Genomic DNA, 26,552 nt, shown 5'->3' with positions numbered 1-26,552 from the left:
AACATGACTACAGCTCTTGACATTGAAGAGACAGTCTTGGGTGTCAGTTGCTGAGCTGTGCACAACACTGGTGTTGAGGCTCTTGTCTGGCACCTCCTAAATTTAGAACAAGTGGTACCCTATGCTATTTTTGAAGGTTTCTATTTTCAGTAGTTAATAATTTTTAGAAGCAGGCAGTTTTGCAGAGGTCAAAATATGGAATGGAAAGCATTACCTGACCCAGTGGTGGCAGTACTGTTTTGTCCCTCAGCACCACATCCATGCCTCTTCCAAGCACCTGCAAGGATGGTGACTCCACCACTTCCCTGGGCAGCTTGTCCCAATGCCTGACAACCCCTTCTGTGAATAAGTTTTTCCCAATATCCAACCCGAACCCTGGCACAACTTGAAGCTGCTTCCTCCCATTCCACCACTTGTCACAAGTGAGAAGAGACTGAGCCCCACCTCGCTCCAACCTCATCTGAGAGAGCTGTAGAAAGTGCTGAGGTCTGCCCTCAGCCTCCTCCTCTCTAGGCTGAACACTCACAGCTCCCTCAGCTGCTTCTCACAGGACCTGTTTTCAAGGTCCAGCCTCCTCCTCCCCCCAAGCCTTGTTATGCTTCTCTGGACATGCTTCAGCACCTCAATGTCCTTCTTGGAGTGAGGGACCCAAAACTGGAAACAATATTTGAGTTGCAGCCTCCCCAGCGCTGAGTACAGTTGGACAATCACCTCCCTGCTCCTACTGGCCATGCTACTTCTGATACAGGCCAGGATGCTGTTGGCTTTCTTGGCCACCTGAGCAAGGGCTGATAGCAGGAATAATACAAGACTGATGAAGAATTGTAGTGTGAAGCAAACTGGTAGAGGTAAGTCCATGTTTCCAAAAGACAAGTACGAGGGAAATGAGTTGTGTGTTCCAGGAGAGCTAGGATGGGATGATATGTGACTTGCAAGAATTAGAGCATGGACCACACTAAAATGACACTTTTCTTAATGTTCTTCATAGGGGGTCTGAAGACACTGCCTTGCTGTTTCTCAAAGAAATATACAGGACTATGAATATCAATCCTGAGCAGCCACAGCATTGATGTAGAGAAACATGAACTTGTAAGTTTGTTCTAATATAACTTCTGCACTCATATCAAATTCAGCCTCCGCTTAAATGTCTTTACTTTCTGGTTTGCCCCTGAAGTTTTAATTACAAAGCATGCAGCTGCAAAGTGTCATTTAGATTGCAAAAGCAATTTCTAAACTTAAGCATGGGGGAATTCTTCAAGTTTTCCCCTCTTCATTCCCAAAAGATATCTGGTGCTAAAGTTTTTAGTATGGGATAAAAATTGCCATCACCAATATGTTAAAAAAATATGGTGTCTCTTTTTTCATGTTTCTTCCCCAATTCAGTTTTTTACTGAATGTTAAAGTATAGGAAAATTTGGTGGTATTGTGTGTGATAAAACTTCATTTGCAGTGTAGTAGATGAAAAAAACACCAGCAGTACTCCACTGTTGTCATGTCCATCCTGTTATATTGTTTGATCCATGCATGCCAGGGAAGAAGTTGCTTGTCTCTGAGGAAGGTGTTAAGACATTGGTGTTGATAAATTACTGCATGTGACCTCTGCCTGTGCCAGTCCTTTATGATCTTTGGATGGCTTAAGAATTTCAGAACAAGTGAAATGATATAGCATGGAAGTTGGGTCACTTTGGAAAGAAATTAAATGTACGATACTCTTGGATCTGAAACATACTTGCAGGTATTTCTATCCTAAGGTGTGTGTTTTCTGAGGCTACATGTGGTACCAGTTTTGCATCACTGGATGTCATAGAAAAGGCTTTTCTCTGAGGGCCAATCAGTAGCATCTTTTTTTTATTAATGGGATATCATAAGTTGATTAAATACATATTTTTTAAGCATGGCCAAATAACAGGAAAAAGGCACTGGCTGCACAGCTCTGACAGTGGTGCCCCAAATAACAGGCAAAAGGCACTGTTTGGCTGCACAGCTCTGACAGTGGTGAGCCAAATAACAGGCAAAAGGCACTGTTTGGCTGCACAGCTCTGACAGTGGTGAGCCAAATAACAGGCAAAAGGCACTGTTTGGCTGCACAGCTCTGACAGTGGTGCCCCAAATAACAGGCAAAAGGCACTGTTTGACTGCACAGCTCTGACAGTGGTGCCCCAAATAACAGGCAAAAGGCACTGTTTGACTGCACAGCTCTGACAGTGGTGCCCCAAATAACAGGCAAAAGGCACTGTTTGGCTGCACAGCTCTGACAGTGGTGCCCCAAATAACAGGCAAAAGGCACTGTTTGGCTGCACAGCTCTGACAGTGGTGCCCCAAATAACAGGCAAAAGGCACTGTTTGGCTGCACAGCTCTGACAGTGGTGCCCCAAATAACAGGCAAAAGGCACTGTTTGGCTGCACAGCTCTGACAGTGGTGCCCCAAATAACAGGCAAAAGGCACTGTTTGGCTGCACAGCTCTGACAGTGGTGCCCCAAATAACAGGCAAAAGGCACTGTTTGGCTGCACAGCTCTGACAGTGGTGCCCCAAATAACAGGCAAAAGGCACTGTTTGGCTGCACAGCTCTGACAGTGGTGCCCCAAATAACAGGCAAAAGGCACTGTTTGGCTGCACAGCTCTGACAGTGGTGCCCCAAATAACAGGCAAAAGGCACTGTTTGGCTGCACAGCTCTGACAGTGGTGCCCCAAATAACAGGCAAAAGGCACTGTTTGGCTGCACAGCTCTGACAGTGGTGCCCCAAATAACAGGCAAAAGGCACTGTTTGGCTGCACAGCTCTGACAGTGGTGCCCCAAATAACAGGCAAAAGGCACTGTTTGGCTGCACAGCTCTGACAGTGGTGCCCCAAATAACAGGCAAAAGGCACTGTTTGGCTGCACAGCTCTGACAGTGGTGCCCCAAATAACAGGCAAAAGGCACTGTTTGGCTGCACAGCTCTGACAGTGGTGCCCCAAATAACAGGCAAAAGGCACTGTTTGGCTGCACAGCTCTGACAGTGGTGCCCCAAATAACAGGCAAAAGGCACTGTTTGGCTGCACAGCTCTGACAGTGGTGCCCCAAATAACAGGCAAAAGGCACTGTTTGGCTGCACAGCTCTGACAGTGGTGCCCCAAATAACAGGCAAAAGGCACTGTTTGGCTGCACAGCTCTGACAGTGCTGCCCCAAAGAACAGGCAAAAGGCACTGTTTGGCTGCACAGCTCTGACAGTGGTGCCCCAAATAACAGGCAAAAGGCACTGTTTGGCTGCACAGCTCTGACAGTGGTGCCCCAAATAACAGGCAAAAGGCACTGTTTGGCTGCACAGCTCTGACAGTGGTGCCCCAAATAACAGGCAAAAGGCACTGTTTGGCTGCACAGCTCTGACAGTGGTGCCCCAAATAACAGGCAAAAGGCACTGTTTGGCTGCACAGCTCTGACAGTGGTGCCCCAAATAACAGGCAAAAGGCACTGTTTGGCTGCACAGCTCTGACAGTGGTGCCCCAAATAACAGGCAAAAGGCACTGTTTGGCTGCACAGCTCTGACAGTGGTGCCCCAAATAACAGGCAAAAGGCACTGTTTGGCTGCACAGCTCTGACAGTGGTGCCCCAAATAACAGGCAAAAGGCACTGTTTGGCTGCACAGCTCTGACAGTGGTGCCCCAAATAACAGGCAAAAGGCACTGTTTGGCTGCACAGCTCTGACAGTGGTGCCCCAAATAACAGGCAAAAGGCACTGTTTGGCTGCACAGCTCTGACAGTGGTGCCCCAAATAACAGGCAAAAGGCACTGTTTGGCTGCACAGCTCTGACAGTGGTGCCCCAAATAACAGGCAAAAGGCACTGTTTGGCTGCACAGCTCTGACAGTGGTGCCCCAAATAACAGGCAAAAGGCACTGTTTGGCTGCACAGCTCTGACAGTGGTGAGCCAAATAACAGGCAAAAGGCACTGTTTGGCTGCACAGCTCTGACAGTGGTGCCCCAAATAACAGGCAAAAGGCACTGTTTGGCTGCACAGCTCTGACAGTGGTGCCCCAAATAACAGGCAAAAGGCACTGTTTGGCTGCACAGCTCTGACAGTGGTGCCCCAAATAACAGGCAAAAGGCACTGTTTGGCTGCACAGCTCTGACAGTGGTGCCCCAAATAACAGGCAAAAGGCACTGTTTGGCTGCACAGCTCTGACAGTGGTGCCCCAAATAACAGGCAAAAGGCACTGTTTGGCTGCACAGCTCTGACAGTGGTGCCCCAAATAACAGGCAAAAGGCACTGTTTGGACTGCACAGCTCTGACAGTGGTGCCCCAAATAACAGGCAAAAGGCACTGTTTGGCTGCACAGCTCTGACAGTGGTGCCCCAAATAACAGGCAAAAGGCACTGTTTGGCTGCACAGCTCTGACAGTGGTGCCCCAAATAACAGGCAAAAGGCACTGTTTGGCTGCACAGCTCTGACAGTGGTGCCCCAAATAACAGGCAAAAGGCACTGTTTGGTTGCACAGCTCTGACAGTGGTGCCCCAAATAACAGGCAAAAGGCACTGTTTGGCTGCACAGCTCTGAGAGTGGTGCCCCAAAGAACAGGCAAAAGGCACTGTTTGGCTGCACAGCTCTGACAGTGGTGCCCCAAATAACAGGCAAAAGGCACTGTTTGGCTGCACAGCTCTGACAGTGGTGCCCCAAATAACAGGCAAAAGGCACTGTTTGGCTGCACAGCTCTGACAGTGGTGCCCCAAAGAACAGGCAAAAGGCACTGTTTGGCTGCACAGCTCTGACAGTGGTGAGCCAAATAACAGGCAAAAGGCACTGTTTGGCTGCACAGCTCTGACAGTGGTGCCCCAAATAACAGGCAAAAGGCACTGTTTGGCTGCACAGCTCTGACAGTGGTGCCCCAAATAACAGGCAAAAGGCACTGTTTGGCTGCACAGCTCTGACAGTGGTGCCCCAAATAACAGGCAAAAGGCACTGTTTGGCTGCACAGCTCTGACAGTGGTGCCCCAAAGAACAGGCAAAAGGCACTGTTTGACTGCACAGCTCTGACAGTGGTGAGCCAAATAACAGGCAAAAGGCACTGTTTGGCTGCACAGCTCTGACAGTGGTGCCCCAAATAACAGGCAAAAGGCACTGCTTGGCTGCACAGCTCTGACAGTGGTGCCCCAAATAACAGGCAAAAGGCACTGTTTGGCTGCACAGCTCTGACAGTGGTGCCCCAAAAAAGGCACTGTTTGACTGCACAGCTCTGACAGTGGTGCCCCAAATAACAGGCAAAAGGCACTGTTTGGCTGCACAGCTCTGACAGTGGTGCCCCAAAAAAGGCACTGTTTGACTGCACAGCTCTGACAGTGGTGCCCCAAATAACAGGCAAAAGGCACTGTTTGGCTGCACAGCTCTGACAGTGGTGCCCCAAATAACAGGCAAAAGGCACTGTTTGGCTGCACAGCTCTGACAGTGGTGCCCCAAATAACAGGCAAAAGGCACTGTTTGGCTGCACAGCTTTGACAGTGGTGCCCCAAATAACAGGCAAAAGGCACTGTTTGGCTGCACAGCTCTGACAGTGGTGCCCCAAATAACAGGCAAAAGGCACTGTTTGGCTGCACAGCTCTGACAGTGGTGCCCCAAATAACAGGCAAAAGGCACTGTTTGACTGCACAGCTCTGACAGTGGTGCCCCAAATAACAGGCAAAAGGCACTGTTTGGCTGCACAGCTCTGACAGTGGTGCCCCAAATAACAGGCAAAAGGCACTGTTTGGCTGCACAGCTCTGAGAGTGGTGCCCCAAATAACAGCAAAAGGCACTGTTTGGCTGCACAGCTCTGAGAGTGGTGCCCCAAATAACAGCAAAAGGCACTGTTTGGCTGCACAGCTCTGACAGTGGTGAGCCAAATAACAGGCAAAAGGCACTGTTTGGCTGCACAGCTCTGACAGTGGTGCCCCAAATAACAGGCAAAAGGCACTGTTTGGCTGCACAGCTCTGACAGTGGTGCCCCAAATAACAGGCAAAAGGCACTGTTTGGCTGCACAGCTCTGACAGTGGTGCCCCAAATAACAGGCAAAAGGCACTGTTTGGCTGCACAGCTCTGACAGTGGTGCCCCAAATAACAGGCAAAAGGCACTGTTTGGCTGCACAGCTCTGACAGTGGTGCCCCAAATAACAGGCAAAAGGCACTGTTTGGCTGCACAGCTCTGACAGTGGTGCCCCAAAGAACAGGCAAAAGGCACTGTTTGGCTGCACAGCTCTGACAGTGGTGCCCCAAATAACAGGCAAAAGGCACTGTTTGGCTGCACAGCTCTGAGAGTGGTGCCCCAAATAACAGCAAAAGGCACTGTTTGGCTGCACAGCTCTGACAGTGGTGAGCCACATAACAGGCAAAAGGCACTGTTTGGCTGCACAGCTCTGACAGTGGTGAGCCAAATAACAGCAAAAGGCACTGTTTGGCTGCACAGCTCTGAGAGTGGTGAGCCAAATAACAGCAAAAGGCACTGTTTGGCTGCACAGCTCTGAGAGTGGTGAGCCAAATAACAGCAAAAGGCACTGTTTGGCTGCACAGCTCTGAGAGTGGTGAGCCAAATAACAGCAAAAGGCACTGTTTGGCTGCAGAGCTCTGACAGTGGTGAGCCACATAACAGGCAAAAGGCACTGTTTGACTGCACAGCTCTGACAGTGGTGCCCCAAATAACAGGCAAAAGGCACTGTTTGGCTGCACAGCTCTGACAGTGGTGCCCCAAATAACAGGCAAAAGGCAGTGTTTGGCTGCACAGCTCTGACAGTGGTGCCCCAAATAACAGGCAAAAGGCACTGTTTGGCTGCACAGCTCTGACAGTGGTGAGCCAAATAACAGGCAAAAGGCACTGTTTGGCTGCACAGCTCTGACAGTGGTGCCCCAAATAACAGGCAAAAGGCACTGTTTGGCTGCACAGCTCTGACAGTGGTGCCCCAAATAACAGGCAAAAGGCACTGTTTGGCTGCACAGCTCTGAGAGTGGTGCCCCAAATAACAGGCAAAAGGCACTGTTTGGCTGCACAGCTCTGACAGTGGTGAGCCACATAACAGGCAAAAGGCACTGTTTGGCTGCACAGCTCTGACAGTGGTGAGCCAAATAACAGGCAAAAGGCACTGTTTGGCTGCACAGCTCTGACAGTGGTGCCCCAAATAACAGGCAAAAGGCACTGTTTGGCTGCACAGCTCTGACAGTGGTGCCCCAAGTAACAGGCAAAAGGCACTGTTTGGCTGCACAGCTCTGACAGTGGTGCCCCAAATAACAGGCAAAAGGCACTGTTTGGCTGCACAGCTCTGACAGTGGTGCCCCAAATAACAGGCAAAAGGCACTGTTTGGCTGCACAGCTCTGACAGTGGTGCCCCAAAAAAGGCACTGTTTGGCTGCACAGCTCTGACAGTGGTGCCCCAAAAAAGGCACTGTTTGACTGCACAGCTCTGACAGTGGTGCCCCAAATAACAGGCAAAAGGCACTGTTTGGCTGCACAGCTCTGACAGTGGTGAGCCAAATAACAGGCAAAAGGCACTGTTTGACTGCACAGCTCTGACAGTGGTGAGCCAAATAACAGGCAAAAGGCAGTGTTTGGCTGCACAGCTTTGACAGTGGTGCCCCAAATAACAGGCAAAAGGCACTGTTTGGCTGCAGAGCTCTGACAGTGGTGCCCCAAATAACAGGCAAAAGGCACTGTTTGGCTGCACAGCTCTGACAGTGGTGAGCCAAATAACAGGCAAAAGGCACTGTTTGACTGCACAGCTCTGACAGTGGTGCCCCAAATAACAGGCAAAAGGCACTGTTTGGCTGCACAGCTCTGACAGTGGTGCCCCAAATAACAGGCAAAAGGCACTGTTTGGCTGCACAGCTCTGACAGTGGTGCCCCAAATAACAGGCAAAAGGCACTGTTTGGCTGCACAGCTCTGACAGTGGTGAGCCAAATAACAGGCAAAAGGCACTGTTTGGCTGCACAGCTCTGACAGTGGTGCCCCAAATAACAGGCAAAAGGCACTGTTTGGCTGCACAGCTCTGACAGTGGTGAGCCAAATAACAGGCAAAAGGCACTGTTTGGCTGCACAGCTCTGACAGTGGTGCCCCAAATAACAGGCAAAAGGCACTGTTTGGCTGCACAGCTCTGACAGTGGTGAGCCAAATAACAGGCAAAAGGCACTGTTTGGCTGCACAGCTCTGACAGTGGTGAGCCACATCACAGGCAAAAGGCACTGTTTGACTGCACAGCTCTGACAGTGGTGCCCCAAAGAACAGGCAAAAGGCACTGTTTGGCTGCACAGCTCTGACAGTGGTGCCCCAAATAACAGGCAAAAGGCACTGTTTGGCTGCACAGCTCTGACAGTGGTGCCCCAAATAACAGGCAAAAGGCACTGTTTGGCTGCACAGCTCTGACAGTGGTGCCCCAAATAACAGGCAAAAGGCACTGTTTGACTGCACAGCTCTGACAGTGGTGCCCCAAATAACAGGCAAAAGGCACTGTTTGGCTGCACAGCTCTGACAGTGGTGCCCCAAATAACAGGCAAAAGGCACTGTTTGGCTGCACAGCTCTGACAGTGGTGCCCCAAAAAAGGCACTGTTTGACTGCACAGCTCTGACAGTGGTGCCCCAAATAACAGGCAAAAGGCACTGTTTGGCTGCACAGCTCTGACAGTGGTGAGCCAAACAACAGGCAAAAGGCACTGTTTGACTGCACAGCTCTGACAGTGGTGAGCCAAATAACAGGCAAAAGGCACTGTTTGGCTGCACAGCTTTGACAGTGGTGCCCCAAATAACAGGCAAAAGGCACTGTTTGGCTGCACAGCTCTGACAGTGGTGCCCCAAATAACAGGCAAAAGGCACTGTTTGGCTGCACAGCTCTGACAGTGGTGCCCCAAATAACAGGCAAAAGGCACTGTTTGGCTGCACAGCTCTGACAGTGGTGCCCCAAATAACAGGCAAAAGGCACTGTTTGGCTGCACAGCTCTGAGAGTGGTGAGCCAAATAACAGCAAAAGGCACTGTTTGGCTGCACAGCTCTGACAGTGGTGCCCCAAATAACAGGCAAAAGGCACTGTTTGGCTGCACAGCTCTGACAGTGGTGAGCCAAATAACAGGCAAAAGGCACTGTTTGGCTGCACAGCTCTGACAGTGGTGAGCCAAATAACAGGCAAAAGGCACTGTTTGGCTGCACAGCTCTGACAGTGGTGCCCCAAATAACAGGCAAAAGGCACTGTTTGGCTGCACAGCTCTGACAGTGGTGAGCCAAAGAACAGGCAAAAGGCACTGTTTGGCTGCACAGCTCTGACAGTGGTGAGCCACATAACAGGCAAAAGGCACTGTTTGACTGCACAGCTCTGACAGTGGTGCCCCAAATAACAGGCAAAAGGCACTGTTTGGCTGCACAGCTCTGACAGTGGTGCCCCAAATAACAGGCAAAAGGCACTGTTTGGCTGCACAGCTCTGACAGTGGTGAGCCAAATAACAGGCAAAAGGCACTGTTTGGCTGCACAGCTCTGACAGTGGTGCCCCAAATAACAGGCAAAAGGCACTGTTTGGCTGCACAGCTCTGACAGTGGTGCCCCAAATAACAGGCAAAAGGCACTGTTTGGCTGCACAGCTCTGACAGTGGTGCCCCAAATAACAGGCAAAAGGCACTGTTTGGCTGCACAGCTCTGACAGTGGTGCCCCAAATAACAGGCAAAAGGCACTGTTTGGCTGCACAGCTCTGACAGTGGTGAGCCAAATAACAGGCAAAAGGCACTGTTTGGCTGCACAGCTCTGACAGTGGTGCCCCAAATAACAGGCAAAAGGCACTTTTTGACTGCACAGCTCTGACAGTGGTGCCCCAAATAACAGGCAAAAGGCACTGTTTGGCTGCACAGCTCTGACAGTGGTGCCCCAAATAACAGGCAAAAGGCACTGTTTGACTGCACAGCTCTGACAGTGGTGCCCCAAATAACAGGCAAAAGGCACTGTTTGGCTGCACAGCTCTGACAGTGGTGAGCCAAATAACAGGCAAAAGGCACTGTTTGGACTGCACAGCTCTGACAGTGGTGAGCCAAATAACAGGCAAAAGGCACTGTTTGGCTGCACAGCTCTGACAGTGGTGCCCCAAATAACAGGCAAAAGGCACTGTTTGGCTGCACAGCTCTGACAGTGGTGCCCCAAATAACAGGCAAAAGGCACTGTTTGGCTGCACAGCTCTGACAGTGGTGCCCCAAATAACAGGCAAAAGGCACTGTTTGGCTGCACAGCTCTGACAGTGGTGCCCCAAATAACAGGCAAAAGGCACTGTTTGGCTGCACAGCTCTGACAGTGGTGCCCCAAATAACAGGCAAAAGGCACTGTTTGGCTGCACAGCTCTGACAGTGGTGCCCCAAATAACAGGCAAAAGGCACTGTTTGGCTGCACAGCTCTGACAGTGGTGCCCCAAATAACAGGCAAAAGGCACTGTTTGGCTGCACAGCTCTGACAGTGGTGCCCCAAATAACAGGCAAAAGGCACTGGCTGCACAGCTCTGACAGTGGTGAGCCAAATAACAGGCAAAAGGCACTGTTTGGCTGCACAGCTCTGACAGTGCTGCCCCAAAGAACAGGCAAAAGGCACTGTTTGGCTGCACAGCTCTGACAGTGGTGAGCCAAATAACAGGCAAAAGGCACTGTTTGGCTGCACAGCTCTGACAGTGGTGAGCCAAATAACAGGCAAAAGGCACTGTTTGACTGCACAGCTCTGACAGTGGTGCCCCAAATAACAGGCAAAAGGCACTGTTTGGCTGCACAGCTCTGACAGTGGTGAGCCAAATAACAGGCAAAAGGCACTGTTTGACTGCACAGCTCTGACAGTGGTGAGCCAAATAACAGGCAAAAGGCACTGTTTGGCTGCACAGCTCTGACAGTGGTGCCCCAAATAACAGGCAAAAGGCACTGTTTGGCTGCACAGCTCTGACAGTGGTGCCCCAAATAACAGGCAAAAGGCACTGTTTGGCTGCACAGCTCTGACAGTGGTGCCCCAAATAACAGGCAAAAGGCACTGTTTGGCTGCACAGCTCTGACAGTGGTGCCCCAAATAACAGGCAAAAGGCACTGTTTGGCTGCACAGCTCTGACAGTGGTGCCCCAAATAACAGGCAAAAGGCACTGTTTGGCTGCACAGCTCTGACAGTGGTGCCCCAAATAACAGGCAAAAGGCACTGTTTGGCTGCACAGCTCTGACAGTGGTGCCCCAAATAACAGGCAAAAGGCACTGTTTGGCTGCACAGCTCTGACAGTGGTGCCCCAAATAACAGGCAAAAGGCACTGTTTGGCTGCACAGCTCTGACAGTGGTGCCCCAAATAACAGGCAAAAGGCACTGGCTGCACAGCTCTGACAGTGGTGAGCCAAAGAACAGGCAAAAGGCACTGTTTGGCTGCACAGCTCTGACAGTGGTGAGCCAAATAACAGGGAAAAGGCACTGTTTGACTGTACAGCTCTGACAGTGGTGCCCGAAGTAACAGGCAAAAGGCACTGTTTGGCTGCACAGCTCTGACAGTGGTGCCCCAAATAACAGGCAAAAGGCACTGTTTGACTGCACAGCTCTGACAGTGGTGCCCCAAATAACAGGCAAAAGGCACTGTTTGGCTGCACAGCTCTGACAGTGGTGAGCCAAATAACAGGCAAAAGGCACTGTTTGGCTGCACAGCTCTGACAGTGGTGCCCCAAATAACAGGCAAAAGGCACTGTTTGGCTGCACAGCTCTGACAGTGGTGCCCCAAATAACAGGCAAAAGGCACTGTTTGGCTGCACAGCTCTGACAGTGGTGAGCCAAATAACAGGCAAAAGGCACTGTTTGGCTGCACAGCTCTGACAGTGGTGAGCCAAATAACAGGCAAAAGGCACTGTTTGGCTGCACAGCTCTGACAGTGGTGCCCCAAATAACAGGCAAAAGGCACTGTTTGGCTGCACAGCTCTGACAGTGGTGCCCCAAATAACAGGCAAAAGGCACTGTTTGGCTGCACAGCTCTGACAGTGGTGAGCCAAATAACAGGCAAAAGGCACTGTTTGGCTGCACAGCTCTGACAGTGGTGAGCCAAATAACAGGCAAAAGGCACTGTTTGGCTGCACAGCTCTGACAGTGGTGCCCCAAATAACAGGCAAAAGGCACTGTTTGGCTGCACAGCTCTGACAGTGGTGCCCCAAATAACAGGCAAAAGGCACTGTTTGGCTGCACAGCTCTGACAGTGGTGAGCCAAATAACAGGCAAAAGGCACTGTTTGGCTGCACAGCTCTGACAGTGGTGAGCCAAATAACAGGCAAAAGGCACTGTTTGGCTGCACAGCTCTGACAGTGGTGCCCCAAATAACAGGCAAAAGGCACTGTTTGGCTGCACAGCTCTGACAGTGGTGCCCCAAATAACAGGCAAAAGGCACTGTTTGGCTGCACAGCTCTGACAGTGGTGAGCCAAATAACAGGCAAAAGGCACTGTTTGGCTGCACAGCTCTGACAGTGGTGCCCCAAATAACAGGCAAAAGGCACTGTTTGGCTGCACAGCTCTGACAGTGGTGCCCCAAATAACAGGCAAAAGGCACTGTTTGGCTGCACAGCTCTGACAGTGGTGCCCCAAATAACAGGCAAAAGGCACTGTTTGGCTGCACAGCTCTGACAGTGGTGCCCCAAATAACAGGCAAAAGGCACTGTTTGGCTGCACAGCTCTGACAGTGGTGCCCCAAATAACAGGCAAAAGGCACTGTTTGGCTGCACAGCTCTGACAGTGGTGAGCCAAATAACAGGCAAAAGGCACTGTTTGGCTGCACAGCTCTGACAGTGGTGCCCCAAATAACAGGCAAAAGGCACTGTTTGGCTGCACAGCTCTGACAGTGGTGAGCCAAATAACAGGCAAAAGGCACTGTTTGGCTGCACAGCTCTGACAGTGGTGCCCCAAATAACAGGCAAAAGGCACTGTTTGGCTGCACAGCTCTGACAGTGGTGAGCCAAATAACAGGCAAAAGGCACTGTTTGGCTGCACAGCTCTGACAGTGGTGCCCCAAATAACAGGCAAAAGGCACTGTTTGGCTGCACAGCTCTGACAGTGGTGAGCCAAATAACAGGCAAAAGGCACTGTTTGGCTGCACAGCTCTGACAGTGGTGCCCCAAATAACAGGCAAAAGGCACTGTTTGGCTGCACAGCTCTGACAGTGGTGCCCCAAATAACAGGCAAAAGGCACTGTTTGGCTGCACAGCTCTGACAGTGGTGCCCCAAATAACAGGCAAAAGGCACTGTTTGGCTGCACAGCTCTGACAGTGGTGCCCCAAATAACAGGCAAAAGGCACTGTTTGGCTGCACAGCTCTGACAGTGGTGAGCCAAATAACAGGCAAAAGGCACTGTTTGGCTGCACAGCTCTGACAGTGGTGAGCCAAATAACAGGCAAAAGGCACTGTTTGGCTGCACAGCTCTGACAGTGGTGCCCCAAATAACAGGCAAAAGGCACTGTTTGGCTGCACAGCTCTGACAGTGGTGCCCCAAATAACAGGCAAAAGGCACTGTTTGGCTGCACAGCTCTGACAGTGGTGCCCCAAATAACAGGCAAAAGGCACTGTTTGGCTGCACAGCTCTGACAGTGGTGCCCCAAATAACAGGCAAAAGGCACTGTTTGGCTGCACAGCTCTGACAGTGGTGCCCCAAATAACAGGCAAAAGGCACTGTTTGGCTGCACAGCTCTGACAGTGGTGCCCCAAATAACAGGCAAAAGGCACTGTTTGGCTGCACAGCTCTGACAGTGGTGAGCCAAATAACAGGCAATAGGCACTGTTTGGCTGCACAGCTCTGACAGTGGTGAGCCAAATAACAGGCAAAAGGCACTGTTTGGCTGCACAGCTCTGACAGTGGTGCCCCAAATAACAGGCAAAAGGCACTGTTTGGCTGCACAGCTTTGACAGTGGTGAGCCAAATAACAGGCAAAAGGCACTGTTTGGCTGCACAGCTCTGACAGTGGTGCCCCAAATAACAGGCAAAAGGCACTGTTTGGCTGCACAGCTCTGACAGTGGTGAGCCCAAATAACAGGCAAAAGGCACTGTTTGGCTGCACAGCTCTGACAGTGGTGCCCCAAATAACAGGCAAAAGGCACTGTTTGGCTGCACAGCTCTGACAGTGGTGCCCCAAATAACAGGCAAAAGGCACTGTTTGGCTGCACAGCTCTGACAGTGGTGAGCCAAATAACAGGCAAAAGGCACTGTTTGGCTGCACAGCTCTGACAGTGGTGAGCCAAATAACAGGCAAAAGGCACTGTTTGGCTGCACAGCTCTGACAGTGGTGCCCAAATAACAGGCAAAAGGCACTGTTTGGCTGCACAGCTCTGACAGTGGTGCCCCAAATAACAGGCAAAAGGCACTGTTTGGCTGCACAGCTCTGACAGTGGTGCCCCAAATAACAGGCAAAAGGCACTGTTTGGCTGCACAGCTCTGACAGTGGTGAGCCAAATAACAGGCAAAAGGCACTGTTTGGCTGCACAGCTCTGACAGTGGTGCCCCAAATAACAGGCAAAAGGCACTGTTTGGCTGCACAGCTCTGACAGTGGTGCCCCAAATAACAGGCAAAAGGCACTGTTTGGCTGCACAGCTCTGACAGTGGTGAGCCAAATAACAGGCAAAAGGCACTGTTTGGCTGCACAGCTCTGACAGTGGTGAGCCAAATAACAGGCAAAAGGCACTGTTTGGCTGCACAGCTCTGACAGTGGTGCCCCAAATAACAGGCAAAAGGCACTGTTTGGCTGCACAGCTCTGACAGTGGTGCCCCAAATAACAGGCAAAAGGCACTGTTTGGCTGCACAGCTCTGACAGTGGTGCCCCAAATAACAGGCAAAAGGCACTGTTTGGCTGCACAGCTCTGACAGTGGTGCCCCAAATAACAGGCAAAAGGCACTGTTTGGCTGCACAGCTCTGACAGTGGTGAGCCAAATAACAGGCAAAAGGCACTGTTTGGCTGCACAGCTCTGACAGTGGTGACCCAAATAACAGGCAAAAGGCACTGTTTGGCTGCACAGCTCTGACAGTGGTGCCCCAAATAACAGGCAAAAGGCACTGTTTGGCTGCACAGCTCTGACAGTGGTGAGCCAAATAACAGGCAAAAGGCACTGTTTGGCTGCACAGCTCTGACAGTGGTGAGCCAAATAACAGGCAAAAGGCACTGTTTGGCTGCACAGCTCTGACAGTGGTGCCCCAAATAACAGGCAAAAGGCACTGTTTGGCTGCACAGCTCTGACAGTGGTGAGCCAAATAACAGGCAAAAGGCACTGTTTGGCTGCACAGCTCTGACAGTGGTGCCCCAAATAACAGGCAAAAGGCACTGTTTGGCTGCACAGCTCTGACAGTGGTGCCCCAAATAACAGGCAAAAGGCACTGTTTGACTGCACAGCTCTGACAGTGGTGAGCCAAATAACAGGCAAAAGGCACTGTTTGGCTGCACAGCTCTGACAGTGGTGCCCCAAATAACAGGCAAAAGGCACTGTTTGGCTGCACAGCTCTGACAGTGGTGAGCCAAATAACAGGCAAAAGGCACTGTTTGGCTGCACAGCTCTGACAGTGGTGCCCCAAATAACAGGCAAAAGGCACTGTTTGACTGCACAGCTCTGACAGTGGTGAGCCAAATAACAGGCAAAAGGCACTGTTTGGCTGCACAGCTCTGACAGTGGTGCCCCAAATAACAGGCAAAAGGCACTGTTTGGCTGCACAGCTCTGACAGTGGTGCCCCAAATAACAGGCAAAAGGCACTGTTTGGCTGCACAGCTCTGACAGTGGTGCCCCAAATAACAGGCAAAAGGCACTGTTTGGCTGCACAGCTCTGACAGTGGTGAGCCAAATAACAGGCAAAAGGCACTGTTTGGCTGCACAGCTCTGACAGTGGTGCGCCAAATAACAGGCAAAAGGCACTGTTTGGCTGCACAGCTCTGACAGTGGTGCCCCAAATAACAGGCAAAAGGCACTGTTTGGCTGCACAGCTCTGACAGTGGTGAGCCAAATAACAGGCAAAAGGCACTGTTTGGCTGCACAGCTTTGACAGTGGTGAGCCAAATAACAGGCAAAAGGCACTGTTTGGCTGCACAGCTCTGACAGTGGTGCCCCAAATAACAGGCAAAAGGCACTGTTTGGCTGCACAGCTTTGACAGTGGTGAGCCAAATAACAGGCAAAAGGCACTGTTTGGCTGCACAGCTCTGACAGTGGTGCCCCAAATAACAGGCAAAAGGCACTGTTTGACTGCACAGCTCTGACAGTGGTGCCCACATAACAGGCAAAAGGCACTGTTTGGCTGCACAGCTCTGACAGTGGTGCCCCAAATAACAGGCAAAAGGCACTGTTTGGCTGCACAGCTCTGACAGTGGTGAGCCAAATAACAGGCAAAAGGCACTGTTTGGCTGCACAGCTCTGACAGTGGTGCCCCAAATAACAGGCAAAAGGCACTGTTTGGCTGCACAGCTCTGACAGTGGTGCCCCAAATAACAGGCAAAAGGCACTGTTTGGCTGCACAGCTCTGACAGTGGTGCCCCAAATAACAGGCAAAAGGCACTGTTTGGACTGCACAGCTCTGACAGTGGTGAGCCAAATAACAGGCAAAAGGCACTGTTTGGCTGCACAGCTCTGACAGTGGTGCCCCAAATAACAGGCAAAAGGCACTGTTTGGCTGCACAGCTCTGACAGTGGTGCGCCAAATAACAGGCAAAAGGCACTGTTTGGCTGCACAGCTCTGACAGTGGTGCCCCAAATAACAGGCAAAAGGCACTGTTTGGCTGCACAGCTCTGACAGTGGTGCCCCAAATAACAGGCAAAAGGCACTGTTTGACTGCACAGCTCTGACAGTGGTGCCCCAAATAACAGGCAAAAGGCACTGTTTGCTGCACAGCTCTGACAGTGGTGCCCCAAATAACAGGCAAAAGGCACTGTTTGGCTGCACAGCTCTGACAGTGGTGAGCCAAATAACAGGCAAAAGGCACTGTTTGGCTGCACAGCTCTGACAGTGGTGCCCCAAATAACAGGCAAAAGGCACTGTTTGGCTGCACAGCTCTGACAGTGGTGAGCCAAATAACAGGCAAAAGGCACTGTTTGGCTGCACAGCTTTGACAGTGGTGAGCCAAATAACAGGCAAAAGGCACTGTTTGGCTGCACAGCTCTGACAGTGGTGCCCCAAATAACAGGCAAAAGGCACTGTTTGGCTGCACAGCTCTGACAGTGGTGCCCCAAATAACAGGCAAAAGGCACTGTTTGGCTGCACAGCTCTGACAGTGGCGCCCCAAATAACAGGCAAAAGGCACTGTTTGGCTGCACAGCTCTGACAGTGGTGCCCCAAATAACAGGCAAAAGGCACTGTTTGGCTGCACAGCTTTGACAGTGGTGAGCCAAATAACAGGCAAAAGGCACTGTTTGGCTGCACAGCTCTGACAGTGGTGCCCCAAATAACAGGCAAAAGGCACTGTTTGACTGCACAGCTCTGACAGTGGTGAGCCAAATAACAGGCAAAAGGCACTGTTTGGCTGCACAGCTCTGACAGTGGTGCCCCAAATAACAGGCAAAAGGCACTGGCTGCACAGCTCTGACAGAGGTGCCCCAAATAACAGGCAAAAGGCACTGTTTGGCTGCACAGCTCTGACAGTGGTGCCCCAAATAACAGGCAAAAGGCACTGTTTGGCTGCACAGCTCTGACAGTGGTGAGCCAAATAACAGGCAAAAGGCACTGTTTGGCTGCACAGCTCTGACAGTGGTGCCCCAAATAACAGGCAAAAGGCACTTCTTGACTGCACAGCTCTGACAGTGGTGCCCCAAATAACAGGCAAAAGGCACTGTTTAGCTGCACATCTCTGACAGTGGTACCCCAAATAACAGGCAAAAGGCACTGTTTGACTGCACAGCTCTGACAGTGGTGCCCCAAATAACAGGCAAAAGGCACTGTTTGACTGCACAGCTCTGACAGTGGTGAGCCAAATAACAGGCAAAAGGCACTGTTTGGCTGCACAGCTCTGACAGTGGTGAGCCAAATAACAGGCAAAAGGCACTGTTTGGCTGCACAGCTCTGACAGTGGTGCCCCAAATAACAGGCAAAAGGCACTGTTTGGCTGCACAGCTCTGACAGTGGTGAGCCAAATAACAGGCAAAAGGCACTGTTTGGCTGCACAGCTCTGACAGTGGTGCCCCAAATAACAGGCAAAAGGCACTGTTTGGCTGCACAGCTCTGACAGTGGTGCCCCAAATAACAGGCAAAAGGCACTGTTTGGCTGCACAGCTCTGACAGTGGTGAGCCAAATAACAGGCAAAAGGCACTGTTTGGCTGCACAGCTCTGACAGTGGTGCCCCAAATAACAGGCAAAAGGCACTGTTTGGCTGCACAGCTCTGACAGTGGTGCCCCAAATAACAGGCAAAAGGCACTGTTTGGCTGCACAGCTCTGACAGTGGTGAGCCAAATAACAGGCAAAAGGCACTGTTTGGCTGCACAGCTCTGACAGTGGTGCCCCAAATAACAGGCAAAAGGCACTGTTTGGCTGCACAGCTCTGACAGTGGTGCCCCAAATAACAGGCAAAAGGCACTGTTTGGCTGCACAGCTCTGACAGTGGTGAGCCAAATAACAGGCAAAAGGCACTGTTTGGCTGCACAGCTCTGACAGTGGTGCCCCAAATAACAGGCAAAAGGCACTGTTTGGCTGCACAGCTCTGACAGTGGTGAGCCAAATAACAGGCAAAAGGCACTGTTTGGCTGCACAGCTCTGACAGTGGTGCCCCAAATAACAGGCAAAAGGCACTGTTTGGCTGCACAGCTCTGACAGTGGTGCCCCAAATAACAGGCAAAAGGCACTGTTTGGCTGCACAGCTCTGACAGTGGTGCCCCAAATAACAGGCAAAAGGCACTGTTTGGCTGCACAGCTCTGACAGTGGTGCCCCAAATAACAGGCAAAAGGCACTGTTTGGCTGCACAGCTCTGACAGTGGTGCCCCAAATAACAGGCAAAAGGCACTGTTTGGCTGCACAGCTCTGACAGTGGTGAGCCAAATAACAGGCAAAAGGCACTGTTTGGCTGCACAGCTCTGACAGTGGTGCCCCAAATAACAGGCAAAAGGCACTGTTTGGCTGCACAGCTCTGACAGTGGTGCCCCAAATAACAGGCAAAAGGCACTGTTTGGCTGCACAGCTCTGACAGTGGTGAGCCAAATAACAGGCAAAAGGCACTGTTTGGCTGCACAGCTCTGACAGTGGTGCCCCAAATAACAGGCAAAAGGCACTGTTTGGCTGCACAGCTCTGACAGTGGTGCCCCAAATAACAGGCAAAAGGCACTGTTTGGCTGCACAGCTCTGACAGTGGTGAGCCAAATAACAGGCAAAAGGCACTGTTTGGCTGCACAGCTCTGACAGTGGTGCCCCAAATAACAGGCAAAAGGCACTGTTTGGCTGCACAGCTCTGACAGTGGCGCCCCACATAACAGGCAAAAGGCACTGTTTGGCTGCACAGCTCTGACAGTGGTGCCCCAAATAACAGGCAAAAGGCACTGTTTGGCTGCACAGCTCTGACAGTGGTGCCCCAAATAACAGGCAAAAGGCAGTGTTTGGCTGCACAGCTCTGACAGTGGTGCTCCAAATAACAGGCAAAAGGCACTGTTTGGCTGCACAGCTCTGACAGTGGTGAGCCAAATAACAGGCAAAAGGCACTGTTTGGCTGCACAGCTCTGACAGTGGTGCCCCAAATAACAGGCAAAAGGCACTGTTTGGCTGCACAGCTCTGACAGTGGTGAGCCAAATAACAGGCAAAAGGCACTGTTTGGCTGCACAGCTTTGACAGTGGTGAGCCAAATAACAGGCAAAAGGCACTGTTTGGCTGCACAGCTCTGACAGTGGTGAGCCAAATAACAGGCAAAAGGCACTGTTTGGCTGCACAGCTCTGACAGTGGTGCCCCAAATAACAGGCAAAAGGCACTGTTTGACTGCACAGCTCTGACAGTGGTGAGCCAAATAACAGGCAAAAGGCACTGTTTGACTGCACAGCTCTGACAGTGGTGCCCCAAATAACAGGCAAAAGGCACTGTTTGACTGCACAGCTCTGACAGTGGTGAGCCAAATAACAGGCAAAAGGCACTGTTTGGCTGCACAGCTCTGACAGTGGTGCCCCAAATAACAGGCAAAAGGCACTGTCTGGCTGCACAGCTCTGACAGTGGTGCCCCAAATAACAGGCAAAAGGCACTGTTTGACTGCACAACTCTGACAGTGGTGAGCCAAATAACAGGCAAAAGGCACTGTTTGGCTGCACAGCTCTGACAGTGGTGCCCCAAATAACAGGCAAAAGGCACTGTTTGGCTGCACAGCTCTGACAGTGGTGCCCCAAATAACAGGCAAAAGGCACTGTTTGGCTGCACAGCTCTGACAGTGGTGCCCCAAATAACAGGCAAAAGGCACTGTTTGGCTGCACAGCTTTGACAGTGGTGGATCAGTTATCACCACAGCTTATGCAGATTTTCAAGTCATATTTGCAGAACTTTTTTATCTGCTTTTCTTTCTTTATGCCTAGTTAGGATGAAATCATACCAAGTTTATTACTACAGAAATAGCTTTTAGTATTATAGTAGAGGGGAAGGGGATGTGATTATTTATCACTACAAAACCAAAAGTGGGTTTGTAGAAAACTGTGATTTGCACTGATAACTACACAGCTGGAGGCTGTTTTAGCAGGATGTCATGCAACAAAGCACAGCCAGGGAAGTCCTGTGACTGTAATACCATTAGGAATTGCTCAGATCTTCTCTCAGCACTTGCTTGAGTGAATAGCATTTGAGATGAGGATTCAGATCCCAGAGGCTTCAATAGGAGGGCATTTGGACCCACTGGGATGTGTGTAATGAGAAGTGGTTATCTGGAAAGCTGCCAACTGTGAGACCAGGATCTTTTTTACATGAGGAGAAATGTCTCTGCATATGCTGTGCAAAGTGTTATTGCTCAAGTCTCTTAGCAGAGAAAAGGAGAATTCTCCCTCAGTGTTAGACAGTAGTCAGGTAGGGTAGGCCTGTGAGGTTTATTCTTTTTGCCTTTTTTTTTTTTCTCTTAAGAGCTTTGGATGTGAAGGGTGGCATGGGAAGGTAATGGATTATCCAGCAGTGCCTGTGACAGCCACATCCATTTACCTATCAAGACATAGATGATCTGAAGAAACAGCCTCTCCCTCTTTGTGGGCTGCTCTAGGAAAAGAGTAAATGCCTGAAGTAGCTCTGGGCTCCCTCTTCATACTTTTCATCTTAGCTGATTTGAATGCTGAGATCTGACCCATTTCCCTGCTTTGATGTGCAGAGCTACCTCCTGCCATCCAGTTTAATTTCATGGTGGAGAGGGAAGGAGTCAGGATCTACCAGCCTGCTTGCCACTACTCAGGAACGTTGATCTTTATGGTGCTGTGGGCTGGTGCACATCTCTTTCACTTCTTGAAGACTGGTAATTTCAAAGCAGATAAGAATGTGGCAGGGGCAAGTTAAGGAAGAATGTTCAGCTTTATCTCTGATTCAGTTTAGCTGTGTGTTTTCTTTTGGAGAGATGAAGGGAGTTGGCCAAACATTGTTCTTAAAAGGAGAAGAGGGACTAAGGTGGCCACTGTGCTTCATGATGTGGAAGATGAATTCTGAGAGCAAGGAGGGTTATTGATGCAGAGCATCTGCTGCATAGCATCTTGGTGTAGTGTCCTGTCTTGGGAGGGTTTTCTTGACATCTGCTGGTAACTTAGTCATAACTCAGGTTGGCAGCATTAACTATTTTAGCTAACATTACTTATGAGAAGAATTTGTTGCCCTTAAAATGGGTGAGCAGCTACCAATATCTATTTGCATCTGCTCACTGATAAAATAGGACAAATGGTTTTAAAACCTCTGCAGTTCTACTTTTACTTTGTATGAGTGACCTGGGTTAGCTCTTCTAGATCACTGGAAGCTGTTCTTTGTGCAGCTAATACAGGGTTTCATTTAAACAATGTAAAGAATTGATTGGGACAGCTTTAGCATAGAAATTGGAAGTTCCATTTCTTGTGTTTCTTTTTGGTGACTTGGTTGATAAGAAACTGAAAATGTCAGGAAAACTGCAAGGAAGCTGAGAGGTTTTTAAATGATTGTTGCAAATGAGAATTTTGTTCTTCAGTAGTGTGGCCACCACTAGCATCATAGCCTTTTGATTAGATTCACAGGAGTATCTTTCTCTGTGCTGGTGAGAAGATTTGTTTAAATCACTGTACACACTATATATTACTCTTATTTTTAGAGCTCTCTTTTAGAGAGAGCTCTTTTAGAGAGCTCCTACCTGATGGGGTGGGAGTATGCTACAGCAGAAAAAAGCTCAGATGTGTAAACTGTCACATCTTTGTTTCTATCTCTTTAGAGCTGTACAAGTTACTACCATAAGTTAAAGAATTTAGTAGCTAACTAGAATGTATAGCAGATGACATCCTCTGGGCATCTTCTGAGCTCTTTCTGTTTGTAATTTCCAACTCGTGTCCACAAAAAGTATATTATTGTGTGAAAAAATTGATTAAAAAAAAAAAAGTGTGTAGTGATTTTTAGGCTGTTCTGAGTCCTCCTGAAATGGGATGTTGGCATGTTTTAACTTTATTAGTACTTTTGTGAGAATACAAAATGTGATGCATTTCATCTGGCCCACCTGTATGTGTTCTGTTTTCCCTGCAGAGCCACACCTGCTGCTCCGCTGGACCTGGTGACAATGCTTTGAGGCACCTCCAATCGATTTTTATAACTACAAATCACAAGATAAACATCAGACTCTTTTTTTTTTTTTCTTTTTCTCCTCTGCCAGTCCTGAACTTGCTCAGATTCTACCTTCTTGTGTCACTTCAGACAAACTTCAGTTTTGAGCTGATCAGCACTGCCATTCGGGTAATGGAAGGAATGACACCATTGTGATCTTCAATCAGCTGAATTGTACAGTTGCCAAGTATAAAGTGATGGCCCAAGAAGTGAGGTTTTGGCATGCAAAGCATTGCTTCTCTCCTTCAGCTCTCCTGGCTCAGCTGGCTGTCAAACAGGCTTTGCCTGTCAAGGCAGCATGTCCTTATTAAAAAGGACTTGTTGGGAAGCAGCAATAATCTGCTTTTCTTGACACTTTTGTTGGTTCACCTTTGCAAATACAACATGAACTCTGCTTATAACCATCTTCAATACAGATTACACACAACAGATTTACTAAAAACTACCACCCAGAATCATTTTCTTACTATTGTAAGTGTGATGGAGATTATTTTATAAAGACCTTTTTAAGCCTCTGTTAAGAGTTTTATTGTGGGTTTTTTTTGTTTGTTTGTTTGTTTGTTTTTTTAAGGGACAATGAGCCTTTGATGTTGAAAATATTTAGGAGTTTGTTACAGCTGGTTCAGTGTTCACATCTCCTGAAATGAAGAAGAATTGAAAAGAATGATTTGGTCTGGTAATTAAGGTAATTTTAGGGAAGCTAGGCCTCAGTTGTGAGAACTAAATACTTACCCTGACTGTGCAGTTTGATATCTCAAAACAGCTGATGTAGGTGAAAGAGCTGAAGCATATGGCTGCTAGATAATAATCTAAGTGCAGACCTGCAATCCAGACTCCATCTTCATGTAGAGCTGGATGGTTTGAGATCTCTGAATACTGAGCTCCTGTAGTTTTCCTCTGGCTTCAACTTACATGCAAATTGTGGCTTTTCTTGATACTGGTGACTTAACCTTACTGCTGACTCTTTGCCTCTGTTATTGCAGTAAATGAATCTTTAAATGCAGTATGGTTTGTTTTTTTTTTTTTCCTTGGCATATGTAAAATACACATTATTGTGTGTATATACACATCATTGTGTATATATTTTGGTTATTATCATTAAAAATACTTGATTTCCAGTGGATCTTTACAGCAAGGTTTTGTATTTCATCAGAGAAAAATAGGTTGGAAGGGACTTCTGGAGAGGTATAGCTCCTGTGCTCAATGCTTAGGGCTGTGTTCATGACTAAGTTCCTTCCCCTCTCTGGGCTCTATCCTGTTGTTTGACTACTGTGATTGTATTTTTTTTTCTAATGTACAATTGGAATTTCTCAGGTGGAGCTTCTGTTTGTTGCCTCTTGTCCTTTCTCTGTGCACCTTCAAGAATAATGTCTCTATTTTCACAGGCTCACAGGATGTTAGGGGTTGGAAGGGACCTCTGGAGATCGAGTCCAACCCCCCTGCCTGAACAGGACCATAGAATCCAGCACAGGTCACACAGGAACACATCCAGACAGGGCTTGAAAGTCTCCAGAGAAGGAGACTCCACAACCTCTCTGGGCAGCCTGTTCCAGTGCTCTGTGACCCTCCCAGTAAAGAAGTTCCTCCTCATGTTGAGGTGGAACCTCCTGTGCTGGAGTTTATATCACAGGAAGGGAACTTGGAAAAAATCTTCTCTTGTATTCTCACATTAGGTAGTTGAGGACAGCACTAAGACTGAACAATTTCCTTGACATCTTGCATTCCATGTGCTGCTACTCTGTACTCATTGTGGGACTTTCCCTTGGACTTGCTACAGGTTATGGAAGTCCATCGTGTTCTGGGAATTAAGCTTGCCAAAGGAAACTTTTTATCCCAAACAAATGTGTTTGTATCTTTGTAGATTAACCTTTGAAGACCAATTTTCCAAAGCTTTACATTCTGCTTTGTTAGCTAGAATACAAATGATAAATAAATCAAAACCCCACAAACCCACAAGCACTGGCCTCATTTTCATCTTCAGTATCATGGAGGGGAAGGTTATACCCTGACATGGATCAGCTCTGTGCACCACTGACTAATCTGATGTGTATGCTGAAATAGCTCTGATGGTGTCTTGCTCACTTTCTTCTACTGCAAAGCTGATGGGCTGTGATGTCAGGCCCCTGGGAGGGACCAGGAAGCCAAGGACTTTATGCCTGTATGAGAAGGCTGAGCTTTGCTGAGCCACTTCAATCAAGTCTTCCTATGATTAACACATTGTGGTAAGTGTTCTCTGGGGAATCTTCTGAACCTGGGTCCAGAGGCTAACTCAGACTCTGATCCAGTCCAGGTTCTGTGGAACCCACAGAATGCACCCACCTGGATGCATTCCTGTGCAGACTACCCTAAGTGATCCTGCTTTGGCAGGGGGGTTGGACTGGATGATCTCTTGAGGTCCCTTACAACCTCTGATGTACTGAGACTATGAAAATTAATTTTCAGGTGGAAATTTTAATGAATTACTTCCAAGGGGCAAAAAAAAAAAAAAAAAAACAACAACAACAAAGCAGAGCCTTCCTATGACATTCATCACTTTTCCAAAAGATTCCCATTTGAATGAAGTTGAACCTTTTGCTGAAGACTTCTTTTGAAAAGCCTTTTGTTCCACTGCTCCTTTCCTGCTGTTTCAGGAGCCATTCCCTCCATGGACAGGGAATGTTTTGCTCTCTGGGAACACTCTTTTGCACAGCTCTGTGTAAAAGAAGCATAGGCAAATAGTTTCTCCTTGTGCTACAAGATGCCTTGGATGGCACTGAACTACTTCTAGAGTTGTCCTGGTCCTTTCCCAATGAATCTTATATTAATATTTATCACTCTGTGTCTTCAATATGTCAAATGTATTCCAATCTCTGTCTAAAATGCTCTTAACTTAATTTCTGTGATCCCTCTCTCTGTTTTTTTTTTCCTTCTTGATGTCTCTCTGCATATTTGTTTTTCTCTTGTGATGATTAATCAAATCTATTTCATTTTCTTTTTCTTAAAAATAGTCAGGAGTTGGTGCCAGTGCCAGGGTGCTAGTTGGAATAGACTAAATGTTCAAATGTAGCAGGAGTGGGCATTGGAGAGCAGCCCTCTGCAGTCCTGCATTTCTCAGGCTGAGCTAAGTATTTCCTGGACTTTTAACCACTGCTTTGAATTTTGATGAGTTCCCCAGTGCTGAAATAAGATATCCCCTGGATTCTTGCTCATTAATGGGAAATATTATTTCAAAGGCCAGATCCCATTTCATAACTCTTTCTGTACCTGTGTTTAACTGGTGTAAGTCATTGACAGGGAGGTTCTCCTCCTCCTCTACTCTGCCCTAGTGAGATCTCACCTGGAATATTGTATCCAGTTCTGGGCTCCCCAGTTCAAGAAGGACAGGGATCTACTGGAGAGAGTCCAACAGAGGGCTACAAGAATGATGAAGGGATTGGAGCACTGGAAAGGTTGAGAGCCCTGGGGCTGTTTAGTCTGGAGAGGAGAAGACTGAGAGGGGATCTAATCAATGTCTATAAATATCTGAGGGCTGGGGGTCAGGAAGGAAGGGACAGGGACAGCCCCTGCTCAGTTGTACCCTGTGATAGCACAAGGGGCAATGGATGGAAACTACAGCACAGGAAGTTTCACCTCAACAGGAGGAAGAACTTCTCCACTGTGAGGGTCACAGAGCACTGGAACAGGCTCCCCAGAGAGGTTGTGGAGCCTCCTTCTCTTCAGACTTTTAAGCCCTGTCTGGATGTGTTCCTGTGTGACCTCTGCTGGATTCTATGGTCCTGCTCTGGCAGGGGGGTTGGACTTCATGGCCTTTGGAGGTCCCTTCCAACACCTATGTGTCGGTGTGAGCTGAAATTACCCCCCCCCCAACAATAACCAGGCTAGCTC

General features: G+C 49.0%; 1 protein-coding gene across 1 annotated transcript in view; it reads left to right on the top strand.

Moving 5' to 3' along the window:
* SEC23IP (SEC23 interacting protein) overlaps window positions 1-23,184 on the top strand; it is a 47,920-nt gene extending 24,736 nt beyond the window's left edge. Inside the window, exons 18-19 of the mRNA XM_054382310.1 lie at window positions 989-1,089; window positions 22,611-23,184. Coding sequence (XP_054238285.1) covers window positions 989-1,070 — 82 coding nt within the window. The 3' untranslated portion in view covers window positions 1,071-1,089; window positions 22,611-23,184. The remainder of the gene's footprint in view (window positions 1-988; window positions 1,090-22,610) is intronic.
* Window positions 23,185-26,552: the final 3,368 nt, after the last annotated feature.

This window comes from Indicator indicator, chromosome 7, assembly GCF_027791375.1.
Source record: "Indicator indicator isolate 239-I01 chromosome 7, UM_Iind_1.1, whole genome shotgun sequence".
NCBI lineage: Eukaryota > Metazoa > Chordata > Aves > Piciformes > Indicatoridae > Indicator > Indicator indicator.
This window is presented reverse-complemented; position numbering and strand designations above follow the sequence as displayed.